Raw genomic sequence first — 25,911 nt, 5'->3', positions numbered from 1 at the left:
CCACGAAGATGGACTGACTGGAGGGCAGGGATCAGCCTGTGTTGTATTGGCGTGTGTTCACTACTCACTGCAGGATCAGGCAATCAAAAGCAGAGCAGTTCCACACCAGGTTGAGATACAACCCATCAGAATACGTTTGTAGCGCAACGGCAGAAAGACACTTTGTGAACATGTGAAATCTTCTCAGAAAGTATTACACTGATATACTTTCTTGATCACCTCATCAGTGTGAATGAGATTAGGTGGCTGGTGATATGGATACCTCGGACTTTGCAACTGCCGACCATCTTTACAGCAGCAATGTTAATGAGGTCTGAAGAAGGGTCCTGACCCGAATCGTCACCTATCCACTTTCTCTAGAGTTGCTGCCTGACCTCCTGAGTTACTCTAGGATTTTGTGTCTATCTTTGATGGGGATAAGGCTGTATTCACCTCCTCACTTGCTTAAGTCAATGAACAACTCTTTTGCCTTGGTGGCATTAAGGATGAAGATATTGTCCTGACTCCATGACAACAGGTTTTTGATCTCTTTCCTGTACTGTGTCCTACCTTTGTCATAGGTTCAGCTGACAACAGTGGGATCTTCGGAGAAGTTAAAGATCAAGATGGTCCTGCACTTGGCCGCACAGTCACACATGGAGGGAGTAGAGCTTGAGCATACACAACCCTGAGGGGTACCATTATTGAGGTCCAGGGTGGCTAGATGGACGTCATGACCACATCAAACCAAGTGAGGTCTTCTGGTCCAAATTTGGTTCCATTATTGTGTTTTATTTCCAGAATGGTTGATAAACTTTAACCTTAATCTTCAGAGACCCATGTTATTTTCAATGGAATTAAGCATGACCTTTGCATTCCCCTCCCCCCACCCCTCACCCCCCCCCCCCCCCCATCCCCACTGCCAGTGAAAATGTCAATGTGATCAATCAACAATCAAACTTCTTTCTACATGTCTCTATTTTTTTTTTCAATGAGTCATGAAATTAAGGTAAAAAATATCAGCAAAAAACAGACTGTCTGAATGACAACACTGGAGCGGCAGGTATTTGCTCCAAAGGAATCAAAAATCTATTGCAGATGAGTCACATCTCATGTGTAATGCTGCTAAGATTCATGATCACTGGGAATTCTCCACAAAATTCATTCTGCAAAAGGCCTCCAAATCACATAGATTAGCATCAACTTGAATTGTTAAACTATCGTTTTGGCTCAATCCTTTTTACCCAGATCTCCATCACACACAATAAACTACTCTTACAGTAATGACTCCCACTATTAATTATATTTTATTGGCTTTGATATTAATACTGAAATATTTAATAAAATCTAACTGAAAAGATGGCGCAATAAATTAACTATGCCTCTTGATCAAATGTGTTACTCACGCACACATATTCTTGAAAACATATTGGATTGTTACATATCAAAGATTATATAAATTCTACTTGATTGACTAATTTTGATTTTTTTAAAGAAACCAGTCACAATCTTTGCAATGGTTACAACTATTTTTTTTCAGGGAAATGGTCCTTGCATCAGTCTAGTATGCTACAAAACCATACTCTATTCAATTGACTGCAGCTTCCCTCTCTAACTGCTGTACTTCTGCAGTCTAATCCCAGCAACAGGCTTCAGACAAAGGGTAAAGACAACAGTGGCACTGTGACACAACGGTAGACTTGCTGCCTCACAGCGCCAGAGACCTCGGTTCGATCCTCACCACGGGTGCTGTCTGTACGGAGTTTGTACGTTCTCAGTGACCGTGTGAGTTTTCCCCGGGTGCTCCAGTTTCCTCACACACTCCAAAGGCATACAGGTTTGTAGGTTAATTCGGCTTCAGTAAAAATTGTTAAATTGCCCCTGGTGTGTAGGAAAGTGCTAGTGTACGGGGAATCGCTGGGCTAAGGGCCTGTTTCTGCGCTGTATCTCTAAACTAAATAAATAAAAATCCAATTGTCATGTTTGTCCCATAACAACCTTGCAACCTATTACTGTCCCAAAAAACATAGCAAATGTGTTTGCCATTCAGAGTGCATCAGGGGTTACAAGAATCCATTGGAATAAATGGCTCAAGATCATGATTGCACCCTTGGGAATAAGCACAGCTGAATTCAGAGTTTAATAATTTTACAGGACACCTATCCTGTACCATCACTGCTGTGTCAACAAATTCAGCAATAATAATACCTCATTCAGCTCCCACCATGACCTGTTTCAATAGTCCATTTTGATCATCAACAAGTTTTCTTTATAAATTAAGCACCATGTCATAAATAAGTATTTCAATGTCTATAATTCCGTGACTCAACTCTCATTTGATCTGGTCGGATCGTGAAAACCAAACTTGATGAGAACATTTATGCTAATCTCATCTGCAAGATAGTTCCAAGAATAAATTTGTTCTCGCAATGTGGGGATGATTCTTAGTTTAGGCATGCTCTTAAGTGAAAATAGAAGCACCCTTGCTCTGAAAATCAGTGCTGCAGCAACACTGCCACCAAATCCACTTCAATAGTGAACTGCAGGGGCTCCAGAACCTCTCCTCTGAACACTCACACACACTCTCACACACACACACACACTCACACACACACACACACACTCTCACACACACACACACACACACACACACACACACACACACACACACACACACACACACACACACACACACACACACACACACACACACTCTCACACACTCTCACACTCACACTCACACTCACACTCACACTCACACTCACAGGAGGGTTTACATGGAGACGTCAGAGAACAAAATGCATAGATAGAGGAAGCCTTTGTAAAAATAAAACAGATAAAGAAAAAATCAATTGAGCAAAATGAGCAGAACCAAAGTCACTGGTTTGAATCAAATGAGGAAAATTAAAGTATCTCAGCTGTCAAATAATCTGTGATTCTTCTGAGTACCATATCTAAATAACTAGCCCACAAATATGTCATTTTATTATCAATCCACAATTATCAAACGAGTCCATTAAACTTTGTGTCAAAAATATTGCTGATGAAGAATGTTAAAACTGCAGAACAATTCCCTTTTGTGGGCGTAGATATGTAATAGTTCCTCTGTGCTTTTATTTACAGCACAGGAATTTGAGTTTTAATTATTCATTTTTATTCATGAAATTCCTAATAGCAGAGTTCTGATGGGTTTAGTACCACACTCACTAGTTGAAGTCCGACACTGAATGAATATGAATCCGTTGCATGACAATCTGCATTACAAAATCTCTTGCACAAGTACAAAGCTGCCTCTGCGACAATGATTCCTCATGTTGTAAAATAATGAAAAGCTGCCCTTTTAAATAGCCTTGTGTATGGAACCCAGCTGATTAGAATTCCTGAGATTAAAATAAAACTGCTCGGTGCTATTTTCATATCTTTGCCAAGCAAGTCTGCAGTATCATGAAATCCACAACCAAGCTTCTCTAACAAAGCACTTTGTTTGATACGTTCTCTCCACTAAAACCTCTTCATAAACATGCTGCTGAAGGAGAAACAGTGATTTACCTGATATGTGCTGAAGCGGATTCCATTCTGCAGCTGAATCTTTATAGAGTTAGACCCCGAGTTCATGTCGCAAAAAATCATACTTGGGCAGCACAGCAATCAACAAATCCACACACGGCAGGGATTTGCAAAGCTTAATTCCTTCTCCCTCTAACACGGGGGGGGGGGGGGTGGATCTCACAGAAAGTGCACTGTATTCTCCAACTTGGAGCTGGATAATCAAGGGAAATCTGAACTCCCACAAGCGTGGGTTAGCTTTAGCTGGAGCCAGCCAATAAGCTGCCTTGTCGCGGTAAAAACAGTTCCTCACTGAATGGACGGCTGATGTAAAACATGAGGAAATTATAGCTGGGACAGAGATCGGGAGAGAGCATGTCACAGTGAAGCAGTCAGAGTGTATAGGAACTGCCCATCTGCTCCCACTGATAATCACAAACCTTTATAACAGCCAGGTGACTGATTACACCCTCCTGTCAGAAGGCAAACAGACCAAAAACCAACGTGGGTGCAGGCAAGCAGTGTCAGATGGTACTCAGATCATCGATACCACTTTAGTCCCGATTATCAGGCCTCTAATTAAACCCAGGATATGTTGTATAGCTGTTGATTTCAAAATTAATCGGATAGCTCTCTGTGGTTAACTGCTCCCATTATGTAGTGGATTTTATAGGATTATATTGGCAGTGAAACACATCGCTCCGCTTGTTGCACTTTGGATCGCAGCTTTAAAGGTTCAAAGGCTTCGCCGAGAAAGCAGGTTTCCATCATTCTGAAGGCACTGTTGCCGTGTCACAATAACAACACTGTCCGCATTACACAGGAACTTCCAATACTAAAAGTACAAACACTGCACTAAATCAAGTGCATAAAAAAAACCATTGAACAAGCAACTCACAAGAGATGATTTACTCTTTCAACAAATGCTCATTTAACGACCAAAGTACTGAAGCAGCTTTGTGCTTTATCGTGCCGAGAAGGATCTTGTATGATGAGATTTAAAATCCTACGCACATCCACAAGCAAAAAAATAGCACAAGATTACCGCAGACATAGACAATGACTGATGCATCCTTGCAGCTTTTGAGCTTTTACTTCCCTCCTCGAGACTTCTGGAAAGTTTGCTTATAAATTTAGCGGTAAAGGAAAACCTCTTCTCCCAAGGATGAGGGGAGAATGTGGTGGTGATTCTTTCAGTGTTCCTGCTGAGCCAGGATTCTTTCAACCCAGCCACTATTGTTCACCTCAGCAATAAAATGTGGGTCAGGCATGACTTGGGTCCGCAGTAGTCGTGGACCCGGAATTAGTTATGCTGGGCCCAATTTGCCTCTACTCAAACCCACAAACAGTCACTAAATGTGCAGCAGAGGCAAATAACTACTCTGACAAACGGTAGAACCAAACGCTTCTTTCTGAGAAACAATGAACAGCCTTTTATGGGACTCAATTGGAATTTTATCAATATTTGCACGTTCAGAATGTCATAGAGAGATAGAATAACGACTAACAGAAACATCTTAGTTCAAAACAATGACCGGACAGTCATTGTACAGTAATGTACAATGACAGATCTAAAATTGAATACTAAATTTCCTTTCATCTGTGTTTCAATTTTTAGCTGCATTTTAAAAACAAATCATTCTACTTTAGTCTTGCTCTCCATTAAATGTATGCTGTAAAATTCTCCATCTGCTACTAGGCAGGGGGAATGTGTTGTAATTTAACCATTTCACTGACAGCTGTGCTCCAAGTTAATGGCAATATAACTGTGTGCCAGATAGAAACTCAGACTAACCCTTTTGCTGCCGAATTTGTGGGTTCCAAGCTCAACACCAACTCCAGAGACTCAAACACAAAAATGTTAAATTGATATTCTTATACTGTGAGAATACTTGCCTGTCATGGGGCAATTCTTCAGGTAAAATGAGAAATAAAGGCCCACTCTGCTTCCTCACGTGAACCCAACGGATCCCATTTCATGATTCTGAAGAGGATATGGGTAGAAACATAGAAACATAGAAAATGGAAGAGGCCATTCGGCCCTCTGAGCCAGCATCGCCATTCATTGTGATCATGGCTGATCATCCACAATCAGTAACCTCTGCCTGCCTTCTCCCCATATCCCGTGATTGCACTGGCTCCTAGAGTTCTATCTAACTCTCTTTTAAATTCATCCAGTGAATTGGCCTCCACTGCCCTCTGTGGCAGAGAATTCCACAAATTCACAACTCTCTGGGTGAAAAAGTTATTTCTCACCTCAGTTTTAAGTGGCCTCCCCTTTATTCTTAGACTGTGGCCCCTGGTTCTGGAGTCCCCCAACATTGTTACGCCTATTATCCAAAACAAAACTTTGTCATCAATAGCTAAAAACAAATGATCTCGAGACTTTAAGCAAAAAGACACAAAGTGCTGGAGTAACTCAGCAGGTCAGGCAGCATCACTGAAGTTCCATCTATCCAGCATCTTCCGGAACAGATTAACACAAATTGGTCGACACATTTCCTTTATTTACTTTAATGGAAGCTGCTAGTTCAACTGCATATCTCTACGACTCTATAATTCATAAAAGCTAGCGATGAATGTTTTTTTGTTTCTTTAACTAGCATGTATTTAAAGGCCAATTGTGGTCTCGAGAGATATCAATGACTGCTATTCATTCACCCATTAACAGATTGAAAAAGCCATTCAGCACATCAGACCTGTGTTGGTTCTTTGAAAGAGCTACAGTACCTTTGCTCGAACTAGTACTATTTAGCTCTTTCGCCCGGCCCTGCACATTCCTACTATTCACACATTTGTTGCATTTCATCAAAGCCCCCCATATTAGGCAGTGCATTTTGGATGAGAATTACTCCCCGTAATTTGTTTGCTCATTGTCACCTCCAGTTATCTTACAAATTGCCTAAAATCTGTCTCCAAGATAGACACAAAATGCTCGAGTAACTCAGCGGGACAGGCAGCATATTTCTCTAAAAATATATAATTACCTATAATACTATAATATTGCACATATTTTGTACTCATCAATTGATATCTGCAGTTGTAATCACCTCAAGCTGAGCTATACTTGGGGTTGCCACCTGTGATTATACAAAGTCATGCCCCTGATATGCACTCCAGTTGTGGCTTTAATGTCCATTTAGAAGCCTTTTCCCATGAAACATTAAAAATCAAATGTTTTTGAACGTTTGCCTGTCTGATTTTTGTTTCATTAGCTTTAGCACCCGGTATAGTTGCATCCAGGTGATCACAAGACACCACGTGGTTTGAACTACCTCTCTGGACTTGCTGGGTCAAATCCATAATCATGAGCATCTTTGAAATTTCTCCCCAAGCTCTTGTGTTAGAGATTTCTGTACTGGATGCAGGCCATTGGAATTGAATAAGGCACCACCTCGAACGTGAGGTACTTCAGATGGCCAGAGATCAGCCAGCAAGTTAAACATATGACATTGGTATTGGATTGTATTGTAACATGCGCCGAGATACAGTGAGAAATTTGCGTTTGCTATCCTACCAGACATGGGTGCATTAGTTAGTACAAAAGAGACGGTAAATTTGTCGCTCGTAGTGTGCGTGCTTTGGGGTGGGGTGGGTGCTTGGTGCCTTCTTAGATGTTCCTTATTTATTTGCAGTGGGTTATGCACCAAGAGTTCCCATAAATTGGTGAGGGTGGTACATTTACACACACTGAGTATAGACAATGGGACTCAACAAGAGCTGGTACGACTTGGGTGGGAGAAGGATGGAGAGAGAGGGGATGCAAGGGTTACTTCAAGTTAGAGAAATCCAGCTTTTTGTGTCTATCTTCGGTTTAAACCAGCAGTTCCTTCCTACACGTCTCAGAATCATGTGTTTGTTTTGTAAGTCTGATGTTAGGCATCTGCCTCTTATTGCCCAGCCAAGAGAGCTGGTTGGGCGTGTGAATGTGAACGCCATCCTGGCAGAACATGCTGACAATGTTTCCTCCTTCCGCAAATGGAATGGGAGGAATTTGTTGAGACAGCAAGTGTGCTGCACATTGTCAATTGTCCATGTCTCCAAAGTGTACAGGAGGTGAGGGAGCACTGCAATCCGCGGACCATGAACTTACTCCTGCGTTTTTGAGGTATTGATCTACGGCGGCACGGTAGCGCAGCGGTAGAGTTGCTGCTTTACAGCGAATGCAGCGCCGGAGACTCAGGTTCGATCCTGACTACGGGTGCTGCACTGTAAGGAGTTTGTACGTTCTCCCCGTGACCTGCGTGGGTTTTCTCCGAGATCTTCGGTTTCCTCCCACACTCCAAAGACGTACAGGTATGTAGGTTAATTGGCTGGGTAAATGTAAAAATTGTCCCTAGTGGGTGTAGGATAGTGTTAATGTACGGGGATCGCTGGGCGGCACGGACTTGGTGGGCCGAAAAGGCCTGTTTCCGGCTGTATATATATGATATGATAATGCTGCTTTAACCAGTTGTTCAAAGGCTATTCTGGCACTTGTTTCAGCCATGGTGAATGCTGTCATCAATGCCTTTGCTGAGAAATGGCTTCTCAGGTGAGAGGGGTAAAACTTAAAGGAGATGTGCAGGGCATGTTTTTTTTTTACACATAGGGCAGAGGGTTTTGAGTGCCTGGGTTGGTGGTTGTGGCAGATAATGGCATTTAAGGGGCTTTGGGATAGGCATATGGGTCGGCAGGGAATGGGGAGATATGGATTGTGCACAGGTAGATCAAAAAAGGTTTGAGCATCGTGTTTGGCACAAGACATTGTGGGCCAAAGGGCCTGTCCTTGTGCCGTACTGTTCAGTGTTCTATGATATGGAAAGTGATCCACATTGTCCAGGATCTTGTCTGTTGTCGGCGTGCAGTGATGCAGCCTGGAGTTGTGGGTGTGTTTTGACAAGTTGCAGAGATCCTCATCTTTAGTTTGTCCATCTTTTGCCATATGTACTTAAGCCCATATGCTATCACTATCACCAAAGAAAGACGTTTTTTTTCTTAACTTAGAAACCGTGCAATATTGTAACCAAATTAAACATTACGAAATTGTCATTACGGAACGTCACCCATTCCTTCTCTCCAGAGATGCTGCCTGTCCCACTGAGTTACTCCAGCATTTTGTGTCTATCTTCAGTGTAAACCAGCATCTGCAGTTCGGGACACCCCTGCTTCCTGTGTCAGCAGGGCTAGTTATCAAAGGAGTGGGAAGGAACTGCAGATGCTGGTTTATATCGAAGATAGACATATAATGCTGGAGTAGCACAGCGGAACAGGCAGCATCTCTGGATAGAAGGAATGGGTCACAAAATGCCAGAGTAACTCAGCGGGACAGGCAGCATAAGCCAAAAAAAACTATGCTCCATTGGGAAGGCGTGAGGAAGTACTTACAAAGGGAGAAAAGGGAGGGAAATCAGAAACAGCCAGTAAGAAAAAATGTTACATTGTCAAATAAAACCACTCAATCTCGCATGGCAGATGGAGCTGAACAGAAGCCTTGGCTTTGGACCAGCAGACTCTTACAACATCACGTGGTGCCACTGAATTCAGGATTAAAACAATTACATAGTTCTTGCAAAATGCACAGAGAAGCATAAACTTTTGCCATCTGCTGGGTCACAAAGTTAAACCGTTGCTATCAAAAGTTCACTCTTACGGCCAACGGAGCAAAACCTAAATTGTCCGAATGGGTAGAAAGGAAGTGCAGATGCTGGTATATACCGAAGATAAACACAAAGTGCTGGAGTAACCCAGCGGGTCAGGCAGCATCTCTGGAGAAAGTATTTCCAGTGTTTTCTCATGCTTGGTTTTGTCTTATTCCAGAGAGGGTGAGAGTTAGCATGGAGAGAAAACCTTGGTTGACTGTATCCAGATTCTTTGGGATGCATCCAAAATAACCTCCCTGGTCCAATTGCAACATCTATTTGTGTCAGTGGGAAAGTTCTCAGCTCACGGGTACGGTTTCAGATGTGTTGGCAGGATTCAGAAGCTGGGGGCCGGCGATGCAAGGAGAGAGGGCACAGTGGTGGCATGAAGAAAATCAGCAAGAAAACAAAACATATAATTGACCCGAAACGCCACCCTTTCCTTCTCTCCTGAGATGCTGCCTGACCTGCTGAGTTACTCCAGCTTTTTGTGAATAAACACCTTTGATTTGTACCAGCATCTGCAGTTATTTTCTTATATAATTGTGACAGATCTGCTGAGGTACCAATTAACGCTATGCACATCCAATTTTGGTTTATTAAGCCCGGCAGAAGACTCCCGGGATGCACTGTGCGGCTGCAGAAGATTCCCGGGATGCGCTGTGGAGCCGAGCGACCGGTGAGCTGCTGGGAACAACCTGGCGGACGTGCCACTGAGAACAAAGAGGGACCCAGCATGGGGCTGCCGAGAACAAAGAAGGACCCGGCATGGGGTTGCCAAGAACTAACCAGTCTGAAGAAGGGTCTCAACCCGAAACATCACCCATTCCTTCTCTCCAGAGATGCTGCCTGTCCCGCTGAGTTATTCCAGCCTTTTGTGTCTATCTTTGAGCTAAATTGTTCATCTCCAGCCTTTCTCATCTAATGACTCAAATCGCGGGGTTTGGGTCGGCCCGCTGCGGACCTTTCACCGTCCGGCGCGGCCTGGAACGTGGCAACTTCAACAGCCTGACCGCGGGAGAAGACGGCAGGGGAAGAGAAAAGACATTCTGGCCTTCCATCACAGTGAGGAGGGACTGGAGTAGACTCACTGTGACGGATGTTTCTTTTTTTTGTTTTGCGTTGGTTTGTGATTGTGTGTGTTATTGCTTATTTTTATTGCTCTTATTGTTGGACTGTGGGTAACGGAATTTCGTCCAAAAGACTTGTTTTTTTGGATGACAATAAAGGCTATTCTGATTCTGATTCTGATTCTGATTCTAACTGGTCTACATGTTTTCTAGTTGAGAATCCCAGTGCGTATTTTACTGATGCAAAATTATAATGGATTTCACTGAAAATCCTGCAAACGGACATTCTGGGCTTAATGTTGAAAGTCATTAGGTTGGTTGCGAGCATTATTTGCAAGATCTAATTTCTTGTTTTTTTCTGTGGCAGCATTTCTATTCCCTTCCTTATTTTGGGGCAATGTTAAGAGACATCACAATGTGGATAAGATACTGGATGGTAGTTGTTGTTGTTGTAGTGTGGATCAGGCATCCTTCTAGTCCCTCACTTAGATAGCGATATAATTGCCAGTGTCTGGCACAGTGGTGCACCGGTAGAGTTGCTGCCTGACAATGCCAGAGACCCAGGTTCGATCCTGACAATGGGTGCTGTCTGTACGCAGTTTGTACGTTCTCCCTGCGACCGCGTGAGTTTTCTCTGGGTGCTCCGGTTTCCTCCCACACTCCAAAGACGTGCAGGTTTGTCAGTAATTGGCTTAGATAAAATTGTAAATTGTCCCTAGTATGTTGGATAGTGCTAGTGCAAGGGGTGATCGCTGGTAAGCACGAACTCGGTGGGCCAAAAGGCCTGTTTCTACGCTGTATCTCTAAAGTCTAGAGTTTGGATTGTGACTATTGCCACGAGGCCTTTACATCTCCAAGAGAATACAGTGCTGGCGAGGACAAAACTATGCTTTGACCATTTTGTCTTGAAGACTCAGTTGGGGTCAGCTTTCCCTTCCCCTTCCATACCAATCACACCTTGATGGGATATTATGTTCTTTACACTTCTGCGACTGAAATAGCCAAGAGGGTCAGCTTGTCTCCTGTTGGAAGTAGGATCAAATATGCTCAAGCTTGGAGTAACGTAGTTCCTGGTGTGCACCACAGGCCACACTATGTGAACACAAGACTCTTGAGGCATTCATTTATTACACAGTTGGAGTAGACAGTGCTAGAGGATGGGAAGGATGCCATAGATACAGCACGAGCCAACACCCATGACTTGTGTGGGTTCTCTACCTCTGCCAAGACAGTGCTGGGTGGTGGCGCAGCGGTAGAGTTGCGGACTGACAGCACCAGAGACCATAGTTCAATCGTGACTATGGGGGCTGTATGTACAGAGTTTGCACGTATTCCTCGTGACCTCTGAGTGTTTTCTCTGGGTTCTCCGATTTTCTCCCACACTCCAAAGATGTACATGTTTGTAGGTTAATTGGCGTCTATAAATTGTAAATTGTCCGCAGTGCTTGTAGGATAGTGTTGGCATGCAGGGATCGCTGGTCGGCATGGACTCAGTGGGCCGAAAGGTCTGTTTCTGCTCTGCATCCCTAAACTAAAGAAACATTATACAGGGCAACAGTCCAGGATGCAAAGAGCCAATGTAAAATGTACCCCAAGTCAATGTAAACAAACATAAATAAGAACACAGCAAAGGTATTAGGTTATCATTTTAGATTTCCTGTATTTGCATGTTTGTTTTTGATTTTCAAGGAGGATTTGAGTTTAGGAGCAAGGAGGTCCTACTGCAGTTGTACAGGGCCCTGGTGAGACCGCACTTGGAGTATTGTGTGCAATTTTGGTCTCCTAATTTGAGGAAGGACATTATTGATATTGAGGGAGTGCAGCATAGGTTCATCAGGTTAATTCCCGGGATGGCGGGACTGACATATGATGAAAGAATGGATCAACTGGGTATTCACTGGAATTTAGAAGGATGAGAGGGGATCTTATAGGAACATATAAAATTTTAGAGGATTGGACAGGCGAGATCATATCATATCATATCATATATATACAGCCGGAAACAGGCCTTTTCGGCCCTCCAAGTCCGTGCCGCCCAGCGATCCCCGTACATTAACACTATCCTACACCCACTAGGGACAATTTTTACATTTACCCAGCCAATTAACCTACATACCTGCACGTCTTTGGAGTGTGGGAGGAAACCGAAGATCTCGGAGAAAACCCACGCAGGTCACGGGGAGAACGTACAAACTCCGTACAGTGCAGCACCCGTAGTCAGGATTGAACCTGAGTCTCCGGCGCTGCATTCGCTGTAAAGCAGCAACTCTACCGCTGCGCTACCGTGCAGGAATAATGTTCCCGATGTTGGGGGAGTCCAGAACCAGGGGACACAGTTTAAGAATAAGGGGTAGGACTGAGATGAGGAAAAACTTCTTGACCCAGAGAGTTGTGAATCTGTGGAATTCTTGCCACAGAAGGCAGTGGAGGCCAATTCACTGAATGTTTTCAAGAGAAAGTTAGATTTAGCTCTTAGAGCTAAAGGAATCAAGGGATATGGGGAAAATGCAAGAACAGGGTACTGATTTTAGATGATCAGCCATGATTATATTGAATGGCGGTGCTGACTCGAAGGGCCGAATGGCCTACTTCTGCACCTATTTTTCTCAACCCGAAATATCACCCGTTCCTTTTCTCCAGAGATGCTGCCTGTCCCACTGAGTTACTATGTTTCTATTTTCAAGGTATTAGTTTAGGTAATACCTAATCAAGGCAGTGTGGTCAGAAAGGTGAATTTTGAGAAGGATCTTAACCGGGAGCAGATTTGGAAGAGATTTTCACAACTTGGGGCTGAAGGAGTGGTTAAAACAACCCTCGGTTGGTACATAACCAGCAAGTACTGAACAAATATAATCTCTCTACAGTGCCAAAGCTCAATAAGGGGAAAGACCATAACTGTTATCGGTCTCGACCAGAAACATCACTTATTCCTTTTCTCCAGGGATGCTGCCTGACCCACTGAGTTACTCCGGTACTTTGTGTCTATCTTCGGTGTAAAGCAGCATCTGCAGTTCCCTCCTACACTGTTAATAATGCCTATGCCTGACATGTCATTACAATATGGTGCAGTTAATATTATGAACACATCTTGGTCCTCAGGTTTTTAGTTTAATTTATAGTGTTCAAGTGGCAATCAGACATAATTGATCAATAGTTATCAATATAGCTTAAAGGTGCTTACCAAAAGGAGTAGATATCCTAATCAAGTCTGCTTGCTGATGATCAAGTGCCTCAAATTATTTGTATTAGCATTTACAGGCTTGCGTTCACCATTACAAAAATATGGTCAGGCCAGAACAGCTCAGAGGTTTTCTTCCTCCACATTGAGAGTCCAGGATGAATTCCATGGACTATATGTGATGAATAGAGAAATTGCTGAGGGTTAAGCAGTCTGGAGTTTAACTGTCTGAAAAAATGAAAAGCTTCTCTTCAAACGAGTGAACTTCAGTAGATGAAGCTTAAAGCTCAACTGGTACAGCATTTCCACCCTTCGCCACATGTGTAGGGAGGAGCTGCTGGGTTAAATCGAAGATAGACACAAAATGCTGGAGTAACTCAGCGAGACAGGCAGCACCTCTGGAGAGAAGGAATGGTCTCCACCTGAAACGTCACCCATTCCTTCTCTCCAGAGATGCTGCCTATCCCGCTGAGTTACTGAGCATTTTGTGCCTATTATCTCCACCACATGCTCAGTTACACACATCTTCTAGTTTCATTCCGTGTGACTGGAAGTCAGCACTTGAATGGCAAAACATGGAATTGAAGATGCTGGTTTACAAGAAAAGACTCAATGTGCTGGAGTAACTCGGCAGGTCAGGCAGCATCCCTGGAGAACGTGGACAGGTGACGTTTTGGGTCGGGACTCTTCTTCAGACTCCGTTTCCTGTTGGGACACTTCTTCAGACACCTGTCTTCAAAAATAGATTGTTCACTCAGGAATGATTCAATATAAAAATCACGTCAACTGGTCCACATTTTGAAGAGACCACAGAGCATAGAAACAGGCCCTTACGGCCCATCTCGTGATATCTATCTTCATTAATCCCATTTGGCCACATTAGGATTGTATCCCTCTACTTCATTCTCATCAAGGTACCTGGCCTGATTTAAATGTTGTGACGATAACTGATGCTACTACCTCCTCTGGCAGTTTGTTCCAAATAATCATCACTTCCTGCGTAAAAAAACCTACCCCTCAAATCTCCTTTAAATTTCTCTTCTTTCAACTTAAACCTGTGCCCTCTAGTTCCCTTATCCTGGGGAAAGGATTCCCTGTCTGTGCCACATAATTTTGCGAACCTCTATAACATCACCTGCGCTCCAGTCGAGATTAAACCCATCCTCTTCAATCTCTCCTTATAACTATCCAGACAATAACCTGGTGGGTCTCTATTCTGTTATATGCTGCCACATACTTCCTGGAGTGTGGGGATCACAACTGTACATATAATCTTCCTTTCTCCTACGCAAGAAAGGAATGAAGTGCAACAAAGGTTCAATAAAAGAACAAAATGGATGGGTAACGTTTCAGGTCAGGATTTCTTCTTCAGAGCGTTTGATCAGGTGTGGCATCAAGGAACAGTCACAAAACAAAGTCAGCGAGACTCAGGAATAAACTCTACACATCTAGACAAAGGAGTTACGCCAGGGCTGATGGAAATCAGCTCCAGTTGAAAAACCAAAGGAGTTTTTCAAGGCCCACTTCCAATTAGAGTCATAGAGTCATACAGTTTGGAAACAGGACCTTTGGCCCAACTTGCCCACACTGACCAAAACATATCCCTTCTACATTAGTCCCACCTGCCTGCGTCTAGCCCATATCCCTCTAAACCTGTCCTATCCATGTACTTGTCCAAATATTTCTGAAACATTGTGATACTACCTGCCTTAACTACCTCTTCTGGCAGTTCATTTCATATACCCACTACCTTCTGTGCGAAAATGTTACCCCTCAGGTTCCTATTAAATATTCCCCACCCCCACCTTACATTAAACTTATGTCTCTGATTCTCGATTCCACTACTCTGGGCAAGCGACTCTGTGTGTCTACCCGATCTATTCCTCTCATGATTTTGTGCACTGATATAAGATCACCCCTCATCCTCCAGCGCTCCAAGGAATAGAGTTCTAGCCTGCTTCCCCATAGCTCAGGCCCTCAAGTCCTGGTAATGTCCTCTTAAATCTTGTGCAAAATATTGCTGGTACCAACAGTACTGCAACATCCTACAAATGTTCAAGAAGATGTTGGAATTACTTTACAGCACACCTTATAAACAATGTCGCAATATGTTTAGAAATGAACAGAAGGAATAAGCAGTCCAACATTATCAAGAAGTCTTTTTAGATGTATGTAATTATTCTCCCAGTAAGTAGCTCCAAACACTGCAAAATTGAAAGCAATGCACAGCGATTTATTTCTCAATTTGGATATATTGGAAAAAATATCAGAAGACTAATTGTAAAGCTGCGGGGAGAACAGATTGACAATAAATGTCATGTGATTTGGTACATATTGCTGTTGTGCTATTTAGCAATCTATAACTTAGATGAGGCAACAAAACCTGACTGGTCATAAAGCTTAGCGCACAAGAGTATAACTGGTAAAGAATAAATAACTATGACAGAGTCAGTCAATAAATCAAAAAGGTGCAGTCTTGTAAACAAACGGAACAGAGAGAATGCTCCATTTAAAGGCCTCCACCAATCTTCACGAGTTAAAATCTGCTTGCCAGCAGGAGATGTTAAAGTCGCATCAGTCTTGTAAATCTTGTGTCACATAATCACGGTTATTAAGTAAAATGTCGATCACCTTTTCTGTTATTCTCAGTGTTTTCTCTCCAATAATCTTGCTGAACAATTTGTGGTTTGTTTAACAACCTAAATTCATGAACAAACCAGGACAATACTTCAGACTTGAGAAATTAAAGCTGAAAGGGAACTGCAGATGCTGAAAGCCTGAGCAAAACACAAAGTGCTGGAGTAACTCAGTGGTCAGGCACTATCTCTGAAGGACATGGATAGGCGTGTTTGGTGTGGGACCCTTATTCTGAAGAGATAGGCACCCTCTGGTGTTCTCTGCACCTCACCAGTTGTCGATGATACAACTATCTCTGCCAGGGGGTGACAGTTCCTTCCCTGGTTTCCCACCATGTCCTGACTCGTAGTGCAGACTTGGATAAAAGAGCCAAATAAAGAGCCCCTTTCCTGCACCATAGTCATGTAACCAGTCCCACAGTTCACCACACTTATCCCTCTTGAAATCACACCTTCCCTGCCAACAATGGGCCTTATCAGGGCACCTCCCTGCCTGAGGTCATTTGTGGCTGGCCATGATTGCTCCTGGTCTTTTCTCGCCTCCAGTTCTTCACCACCCCCCCCCCCCCCCCCCCCCCCCCGCCTACTGTCAGACTATAGAATGGTCTTGACAATCACAATCTGGTTTGGGAACAGCTCTGCCCAGGACAGGAAGGCTCTGCGGAGAGTAGTGCGTTCGGCTGAACGCACCATGGGAACTATACTCGCCCCCCTGCAGGACCTATACATCAGGAGGTGCAGATCCAGAGCCAGCAACATTATGGGGGACCCCTACCACCCCAGCAACGGACTGTTCCAGCTGCTACAGTCAGGCAAACGCCTCCGCGGTCACGCTGTGAAAACAGAGAGGATGAGACAGAGTTTCTTCCCACAGGCCAGCAGGACTGTTAACTCTCATATCACCAGGGACTAATTTAATTTACTGTATTAATTTATTTTTTGTGTTACATTTTTTTTTTTGATTCTGTTTTGTAGTTTAGCACAATCCGCAGGTGTTGCCACTTTCATTTCACTGCACATCTTGTATATGTATGTGACAAATAAACTTGACTTGACTTGACACAAAACGTCACCTATCCTTTTCTTCACTCTTTAATAAATGTGGTTATTAATTCCGTGACTTGCAACTTTGCTAACCACCATTTTACCCGTGACTTTCTCCAATGCCCCGACATTGTAGAGCACAAAATCTTCTTTGAAGTTCTGACACTGTTTGGCATTTAACAAGATACAAACATTAGACAACAGCTGAGGCCGCCTGACGCCTGCAGACTTGAGCTGTGAATAGTTTCTAAACCATGACTAATATTTAAGAACAGCTTTGACGATCGTAAAAAAAACATCCAAGGGTTTACTAGCCACTGTATGTTTCTTTTTTTTTTTTCCTAATCAGATGTGCAGCACTTTGGTCAACGTGGGTTGTTTTTAAATGTGCTATACAAATAAAATTTACTTAACTTGACTTGACCAATACACAATATCTCGTAAAATAGATGAACTCAAAACTTTAATTAACACAGGGTCCACGATACTGTTGCATCAATGAGAGATGGCAGAAGGATGGCCAAGACTGGCAATTCAATGTCCCAGGTACAGAATTATCAGACTAGACAGATGGGGAAGTAAAAGGGGAGGAGGTATTGCACTATTAATCTTTAGTGTGTGTGTCTGTGTCTGAATATATATGTTTCACTGAGCAGAGACTTCAGACCACCCAGCAGTCAACAGGAGATAGAGGAACAGATACGTGGGTAGACATCAGAGAGGTGCCATAAAGGTAAAGCTAATGTACTGGGGGATTTCAATTTCCCCAATATTAACTAGGAACTGCCTCAGTGTTGAAGGTTCGGCAGGGGTGGAATTTTTGAGGGGTGTCTAGGACAACGTTTTGACACAGTATGGAAACCGGAGAGTTCAGGGAAGAGAACAGTGATTATGAAACAGGAGGCGTTGGCGGACTTGAGGCGCGTAAAGGTGGTCAAATCACTGGGGCTTAACCACATGTATTGTAGATGTTGGGAGGAGATTGCCTGGATAGAGTAAATGTGGAGAGGATGTTTCCACTAGTGGCAGCGTCTAGGACCAGAGGCCTTAGCCTCAGAATAAAAGGACGTACCTTTAGAAATGAGGAAGAATTTCTTTACTCAGAGGGTGGTGTACCTGTGGAATTCATGGCCACAGACATCTGTAGAGGCCAAGTCAATAGATATTTTTAAGGCAAAGATTGATAGATTCTTGATTAGTATGGGTGTCAGGGATTATGGGAAAAAGGCTGGGTAATGGGGTTGAAACGAAAAGATAGATTAGTCATGATTGAATGGTGTAGATCTGAAGAGCTGAATTCTGCTCCGAGAGCTTATGAACTTATTGCAGGAGTCCTGGCAGAGATTCCTATACCTTTGTTAGCCACGGTTGAGAAACCGGAAGACTGGAGGATGGCAAATGTTGTGACTTTATTTATGAAGGGCCACAAGGACATCAAATATCAAAGACACTCATCATTCTGGCCATACTCTCTTCCCAAGCGTGTTATTGAGTCCACCCTTCTCCTTCTTATCCTTCCGTCCTTCTTGTTGAGTTCACTGAGTATTTTAGGCATTCCTTAGCTCTAGAAAAATAGCTCAACCAATTCAAGGTCTCCTCATATGACAGTTCCACTGACCTAAGAACTAGTCAAGTGAATCTAAACATATTTCTTCCTTTTGATAAGGAGACCAGAATTATGCAAAGTGTGGCATAGAAACATAGAAACATAGAAAATAGGTGCAGGAGTAGGCCATTCGGCCCTTCGAGCCTGCACCGCCATTTAATATGATCATGGCTGATCATCCAACTCAGTATCCTGTACCTGCCTTCTCTCCATACCCCCTGATCCCTTTAGCCACAAGGGCCCCATCTAACTCCCTCTTAAATATAGCCAATGAACTGGCCTCAACTACCCTCTGTGGCGGAGAATTCCACAGATTCACCACTCTCTGTGTGAAAAAAAACGTTCTCATCTCGGTCCTAAAAGACCCCCCTTATCCTTAAACTGTGACCCCTTGTTCTGGACTTCCCCAACATCGGGAACAATCTTCCTGCATCTAGCCTGTCCAACCCCTTAAGAATTTTGTAAGGTTCGATAAGATCCCCCCTCAATCTTCTAAATTCCAGCGAGTACAAGCCGAGTCTGTCCAGTCTTTCTTCATATGAAAGTCCTGCCATCCCAGGAATTAATCTGGTGAACCTTCTCTGTACTCCCTCTATGGCAAGAATGTATTTCCTCAGATTAGGAGACCAAAACTGTACGCAATACTCCAGGTGTGGTCTCACCAATGCCCTGTACAATGCATGATTAATTGAAGCACAGCAATTCCAACACTTTACAACTCTTGTAGTAGGATACTCCTACTTTTACTGATCACAATTTATGATTCTAATTACCAGGAGGTATACTGAGAATATCCCGTGTTTTATTACTTTAGACCAGCTCCAAGATATTTGATATTCCAAACAACATAAGAGGAGTCTCTGTGATCTCACCCTTCTTGGAATAATCAATACTGGTGGCGATCTATTTCTCAGAACATTCATTCTTATTACTGCTGCATTTTTTAGCAATTCCTGCTTAAGGTTTTCATCTTAGCCCCAAGACCTTCCTTTACTTGCATGTTCATGCATCACATTAGGGTGACGCAGTGGTGCAGCTGGTAGAGATGTTGCCTCATAGAGACCCAGGTTCGATCCTGACCACGGGTGCTGTCTGTGGGGAGTCTGTGGGTTAATCAGCCTCTGTGATCCTTGCCCCTAATGTACGAGGAATAGATGATAAAGTGGGATAACATAGAACTATTCTGAACAAGGGATCGATGGTTGACATGGACTCGGTGGGCCAAAGAGCCTGTTTCCAAGCTGTAGGAGAAAACATGTCATTTCAAAACTCCTATGTCCTTACATTTCCCTTGCGATAAAATATTACATGTACCTTTGAGAATCACTCAAATGGCATTCGGCATGAGAAGGGCATAACCAAAGGCTTGCTTGGAAGTAGTTGTTACGGATTTCCTCGACAGAGGAATGAGAGGTGGAAAGATATTGGACGTAATGCTACAGCTTAAGTCGTTGTTAGCTGAAGCCTCAGCCTTCAAAAGCAGTGCAAAGTGAAAGTACAGCAGGTTTCTGGGAATATTTTGAGACAGAAGGAGACAATGGGGAAAGGCTTCAATCATCTTCAACAAAATAAATCAAAACAGTCATCACATTTTTGCTGATGCAATCATCAGCCAGTTATAAATGCAGGAGACTCTCTCCAGCACCAGTCAGAGATTCAAATCAGATCTCAATGTCTAATCTATCTTTAAAACGAACTACAACCTTGATGTTACTGGCACGTAGCACAGTTTAGCAGCTGACAGACCTTTGCTTCTCAGATGCCAGGTAAAGTGAATATTTTTAATATGCCGTATAAAGGTTACATTTATTGTGATAAGTGGAGGAACGAATCAGCAGCTCTATAAATACAGCGGCACTTTGTGAGTGAGTCCTCAACTTTTAACTTTTAACTGTTTCTAATTCCGTCAGTAACCCACTTGATAGCTGTCATTCTATTGCACAAAAAAATGCCAAGTCTTCATTTCAAAGAGAACTTCAACAATAAACGTCATTAAACCAGTATTTCAGTCATTCCACTGAATTATTTTGAGATTCCTTCATTGACTGCAACCATTTTCAGACTCCATATACTAATGTTGCATTTTGTTAATGCATGTCTAAAGTCACTTCGATATACAACATGTTCCAACTATGTTGAACACTTCAAGCGCATGCAAGGTGTGCGTTAATGTGCAGAAACGATGCTGGGAAGTGGAACTTCATGACCACTGATGAATTTGCTTCTTACAAAAAGAGGAAAGCCCACAAACGCTCAGCAGGTCAGCTAGAATATATGGGAAGAAAGAGTTAGCATTTCAGGTTAAAATCCTTCATCAGAACAGCTTTAACGAAAAATCTCTGGCCAGAAACAATAACCCTGTCCCTTTCTCTGCTTGATTCCCTTAAAGCAGTGCTGAACTACTATCTACCTCATTGGTGACTCTCGGACTATCCTTGATCGGACTTTGCTGGCTTTACCTTGCATCAAACGTTATTCCCTAATCATGTATCTATTATACATAGTAAATGGCTCCATTGTAATCATGCTTTGTCTTTCTGCTGACTGGATAGCACTCAACAAAAGCTTTTCACTGTACCTCGGGTCACATGACAATAAACTAAACTGAACTAAAGTAGATCAAGCTTTGCCCTCTCTCCTTGTAGGTCCCTCAACACACTGTCTAAGGAAACTTTCCTGAACAAATTTGACAAATTCCATCCCATCTATGCACCTCGGCACGATGGCATTCCTAGTCTATATTGGGAAAGTTGAAATTCCCTACTATCACAAACCTATTATCTTTGCAGCTGTCTGCGATCTCCTGGCATGTTCATTCCACTAAATGCCTTGGAGGGGGATTAATACATGTTTTATTTGGGCATGGCTTCCTTAACTTGAACAACTGTTATTATGTACATCAAAAAAAAAAGTATTGAGTGCCTTTCCAATCTCAAAAGCTTTAAAGCACTTTGCAGTCAATGCAGTATCTTTTAAGTGAAGCCACCTTGGTACCATGGGAAGAGCATTAGCCTGTTCGTCCACTTTACCCATTGCTGAAGTTTGCTTATTGCGACATTGGCCCAGAGTTTCCATCAACGATGTGTGGGTGGCAGGACATGTTTCCCCTCCTCGTGCGGCCTAAGTATATAAAACCCTCATCAGACATCACAGGCAACCAGCTGCCATCTTGCTGTCCACCTGTTGCCCAGTTGCCCTCTGAGGATTTGATTCTGCATGGCTTGATTAGATGGAACAGATTTGGGTTGATAATGAAATAGCAAACAGCAGTCAGTGAGCAGTTAACAACAAAATCCTTAATTTATGGCCAGGAGGGGATTGCCTTGAATATTAAGACCAGAGGCTTTAGAAGTATTATGCTCTGAATGCTCTGTTGGTAACACGTGCTGGAAGGAGTCTGGCAGCAAAGTCCTCTGTTGGTGGATAGTGTGCATGGATTTGTAGCCATATTAATACCCAATCCCCCTAGGACATAGAACAGTAGAGCATGAGAATTGGCCCTTCAACCCACAATGTCCATGCCAAACATGAGGCCAAGACCATCACTCTTCAATCTGTGCATAATCCATATCCCTCCATTCCTGGCATATCCATATGCCTATCCAAAAGCCTCCTCAATGCCACTATTGACTCTGCCTCAACCAACATCTCCAGCAGCACGTTCAAGGCACTCACTACCCCTCTGTGTAAAAACGATTTGCCCTGCACACCTTCTTTAATATATCTTCCTTCATTGAAACTCATGTCAGAGTCTACAAACTAATTGACCAGCTCAGCAGGTAATTTGCAACAGAGCTTTGGGTAACTGTTATCCCTCAAGGATATTCACAGCAATAGGTCAAAAGGAATAGGAGTAGAATTAGGCCATTTGGCCCATCAAGTCTACTCCTCCATTCAATCATGGCTGATCTATCTCTCCCTCCTAAACCCATTCTCCTGCCTTCTCCCCATAACCTCTGACACCTGTACATTAATTACATGAAGATCCCAGGTTTGGTTTGTGGATTACAGTTTGAGGCTCCTGAGTCAAGCCTGGGTGGAATAATGGATTTAAACAGGAGAGTGATGTGGGGAATGGGGTGGAATGAAAGTAGGATGACAAGGGGATGTGTCATAGTAGTGAATAAATTAAATCAGTTATCCTGAATCAATCCATACCCACATCATGAACGGCTTTGAACGGTCCTTCCATAAGCCAGGATATTGTCCGATTCACCTCTACACTATTGCGGACATTAAATTTTGTCCATGGAACTGATGCGCTACAATGCGGAGAAGTATATTCTGCACTCTGTATCTTCCCCTTTGCTCTACCTATTCTACTTGAGTTTGACTTGATTGTATTTATGCACAGTATTATCTGATCTGATTGGATAGCATGCAAAACGAAACGCTTCGCTGTACCTCAGTGCACGTGACAACAATAAAGCTAAACCTATCCCACCCTGGCTCAAAGCTGAAGATAGACACAAGGCTGGAGTAACTCCATGGGTCAGGCAGCATCTATGGAGATGCTTTTGATTTTTTTCATTTTTGGAGATGGATCTACTTTGAAGTCCTCTTCCTCACGCCAACTCCAGCACATCCACGCCTCTCCCTCGACTTCCTAAGAAATCCTAGGAAGTTTGGCATGTCTTCAACAACTCTCACCAACGTCTACAGATGCGCCATAGAAAGCACTTTATCGGGATGCATCACAGCTTGGTTTGGGAACAGCTCCATCCAAGACCGCAAGAAATTGCAGCGAATTATGGACACAGCCCAGACCATCACACAAACCAACCTCCCATTGGCTCCATTTATACCTCACGCTGCCTCGGCAAGGCCAGCAGCATAATCAAGGACGAGTCGCACCCTGGCCGCTCCCTCTTCTCCCCTCTCCCATCGGGCAAAAGGTATAGAAGTGTGAAACTGTACAACTCCAGATTCAGGAACAGTTTCTTCCCAGCTGTTATCAGGCAATTGAACCATCCTACTACAATTAGACAGCAGACCTGAACTGCTATCTACGTCATTGGAGACCATCTTTGATCGGACTTTACTGGCGTTATCTTGACCTAAACCTTATTCCTTTACCATGTATCTGTACACTGTGAATAGTTCGAATGTAATCATATATTGTCTTTCCGCTGACTGGTTAGCACGCAACAAAAGCTTTTCACTGTACCTAGGTACACGTGAGCTATAAACCAATAAACTAAACTAATTTGAAGAGGTTTCTCCTCCTCTCTCCGACTTCAGTATAAACTAGCATTTACACTGCCTTCCTACACATTGTGGTACAAAGCTGATTGGGTACATTGGTGAAGCAATGAAATGAACAACTTTCACTTGATTTGATCGTGCAACCCCCGAAAGTGAGATAGATATTGCAACAAAATAAAAACTCGTATTAAAGTCTATATTTTAGCAATTCAGATGGTAGATTTGTACTCTTTTAATAATTATATTTTTATTTAATTTGTAAACTGGTAAATTATTTAAAATCAATCATGAAATGCCTGCTGGATTTAAAATCCAGACTATACTAAAGTCTCCAGAGCTAAAAAGGGCTTTATAAAAATGATCTCAATCAAATTATGCCATCGTGCACTCAAAATATCAGTCAGATTTCCCTGCTTTTATAATGTTAATGGAGTTCAGGGTGAAGACCTAAAAGAGATTAATCAAGTTACGGTTTTAGTTGTAGAGAGTGTGGGTGAGGATTGCTTAGGGCAGGGAGAATATCTCTGAGGCTCAGGACGTTGTGGTGATAAATTGTTGATAAGGCCATCTGGTTGATCGATCTTTGTGGATTAATCAACAGCTTTTTTTACTCAAACCATTTCCTCTTCCTCTTTCTGCAGATGCTTCCATAACTGCTGAATGCCTCCAGCATTTTCCATTTTTATTTCAGATTTTCAGTCGATTTTGTGTATTTGGACTTCCAGACTGCACTCCATAATGTGCCACATGTAGGACATATATTTGCTATTATTTAAAGATACAGCATAGAAAAAGGCCCTTCGGCCCACTGAGTACCAGCAGACCCATCTGCACTAGTTCCACTTTCTTATCCTCTCCCTATACACTCGGGGGAATTTCCAGAGGCCGATTAACCCACAAACTCGCACGTCTTTGGGATGTGGGATGAAACCGGAGCACCCGGAGGAAACCCACACTGTCACAGGAAGAACGTGCAAACTGCACACAGACAGCTCCCAAGGGCAGGATCGAGCCTGGGTCTTTGACGCTGTGAGCAAGATCAGATCTGAACAAGATCAGGGGGCATGGTGTAAAGGTAATATAATAGTTTAAATGGGGACGTGGCTAATTAGGAGGAAATAAAATAGGCATAACTGAGTCATTTCAGAATGGCAATCAGTAATCAGTAAAGTGCTGCAGGGGCAGGAGCCGAGGCCTCAACTACGTTCATTAATTACTTGAATGAAGGGATAGACGTACCTTAACCTAATTTACTGATGATACCAAAATAGTATGGTGGAGGGGTGGGGGAACGGACATGACATTGTCAATTTTGGAAGATAGAACAAATGAGTAAATTATTCTATAAAAGAGTGTGACTTGAAAATATTGCAATATATCATAAACGTTAATGAAAGATCAATGAGATAACACAAGTAATTAGGGTGGCTGGTGAAATGTTGGCCTTAATTACATGGGGCACAGGGTATAAAAGTGAGGAAGTTTAAATGCAACTTTATGGGACCCTGCTGAGACTGCATTTGGAATACTGATCTCCATATTTAACAAAGAATTTGGTAAGAGAGGAGGAAGTACAGAGAAGGTATCACAAAATGCTGGAGTAACTCAGCGGGTCAGGCAGCATCTCATGTGAGAAAGAATGGGTGACGTTTCGGGTCGAGATCCTTCTTTTCCACCCAATGAAAGATATTGCTGCCATACTGGGAGCATAACTAAGGTTCAGCAGGTTAATTACTGCAACAAGGGCTTATGAGAAAGGGTCCAACAAGAAGTGGTTTACTCAAGTTATTTTGTTCTTCAATAACAAAACTAAAATGTTGCATTAAACAGTGAGCCAACAAATTCGCTGCCCAGCTACAAATACACTTATCTTTTCACTCTTCTGATTAATAAAATCCATATTCAACCTTTCTAAAAACAACACACTACATTCAGCCAGCCCAACATGCTGAATGTACAAAAATAAAGTGAAAGTAAGTCATTTGTTCGGTCTGTAGCTACCAATGTCATGAATGCCAAGAGTAAA

The 25,911-nt window shown here is 42.9% G+C and overlaps 1 protein-coding gene across 9 annotated transcripts in view; it reads right to left on the bottom strand.

The window, feature by feature from the left end:
• The window catches only part of ppfia4 (PTPRF interacting protein alpha 4), a 461,362-nt gene that overhangs the window by 294,331 nt on the left and 141,120 nt on the right, over positions 1–25,911 (bottom strand). The window contains exon 1 of one of the 9 annotated variants that reach the window (XM_078420657.1): positions 3,529–3,654. The exons of the other annotated variants lie outside the window; for them this stretch is intronic. Coding sequence (XP_078276783.1) covers positions 3,529–3,609 — 81 coding nt within the window. The 5' untranslated portion in view covers positions 3,610–3,654. Of the gene's footprint in view, positions 1–3,528; positions 3,655–25,911 lie in introns of those variants that run through there. 9 annotated transcript variants of the gene reach the window in all.

The sequence above is a fragment of the Rhinoraja longicauda genome, chromosome 24 (genome assembly GCF_053455715.1).
Source record: "Rhinoraja longicauda isolate Sanriku21f chromosome 24, sRhiLon1.1, whole genome shotgun sequence".
In the NCBI taxonomy this organism is placed as follows: domain Eukaryota; kingdom Metazoa; phylum Chordata; class Chondrichthyes; order Rajiformes; family Arhynchobatidae; genus Rhinoraja; species Rhinoraja longicauda.
The sequence above is the reverse complement of the archived record's forward strand: the minus strand, read 5'-3'. Positions and strand labels throughout refer to the sequence as shown.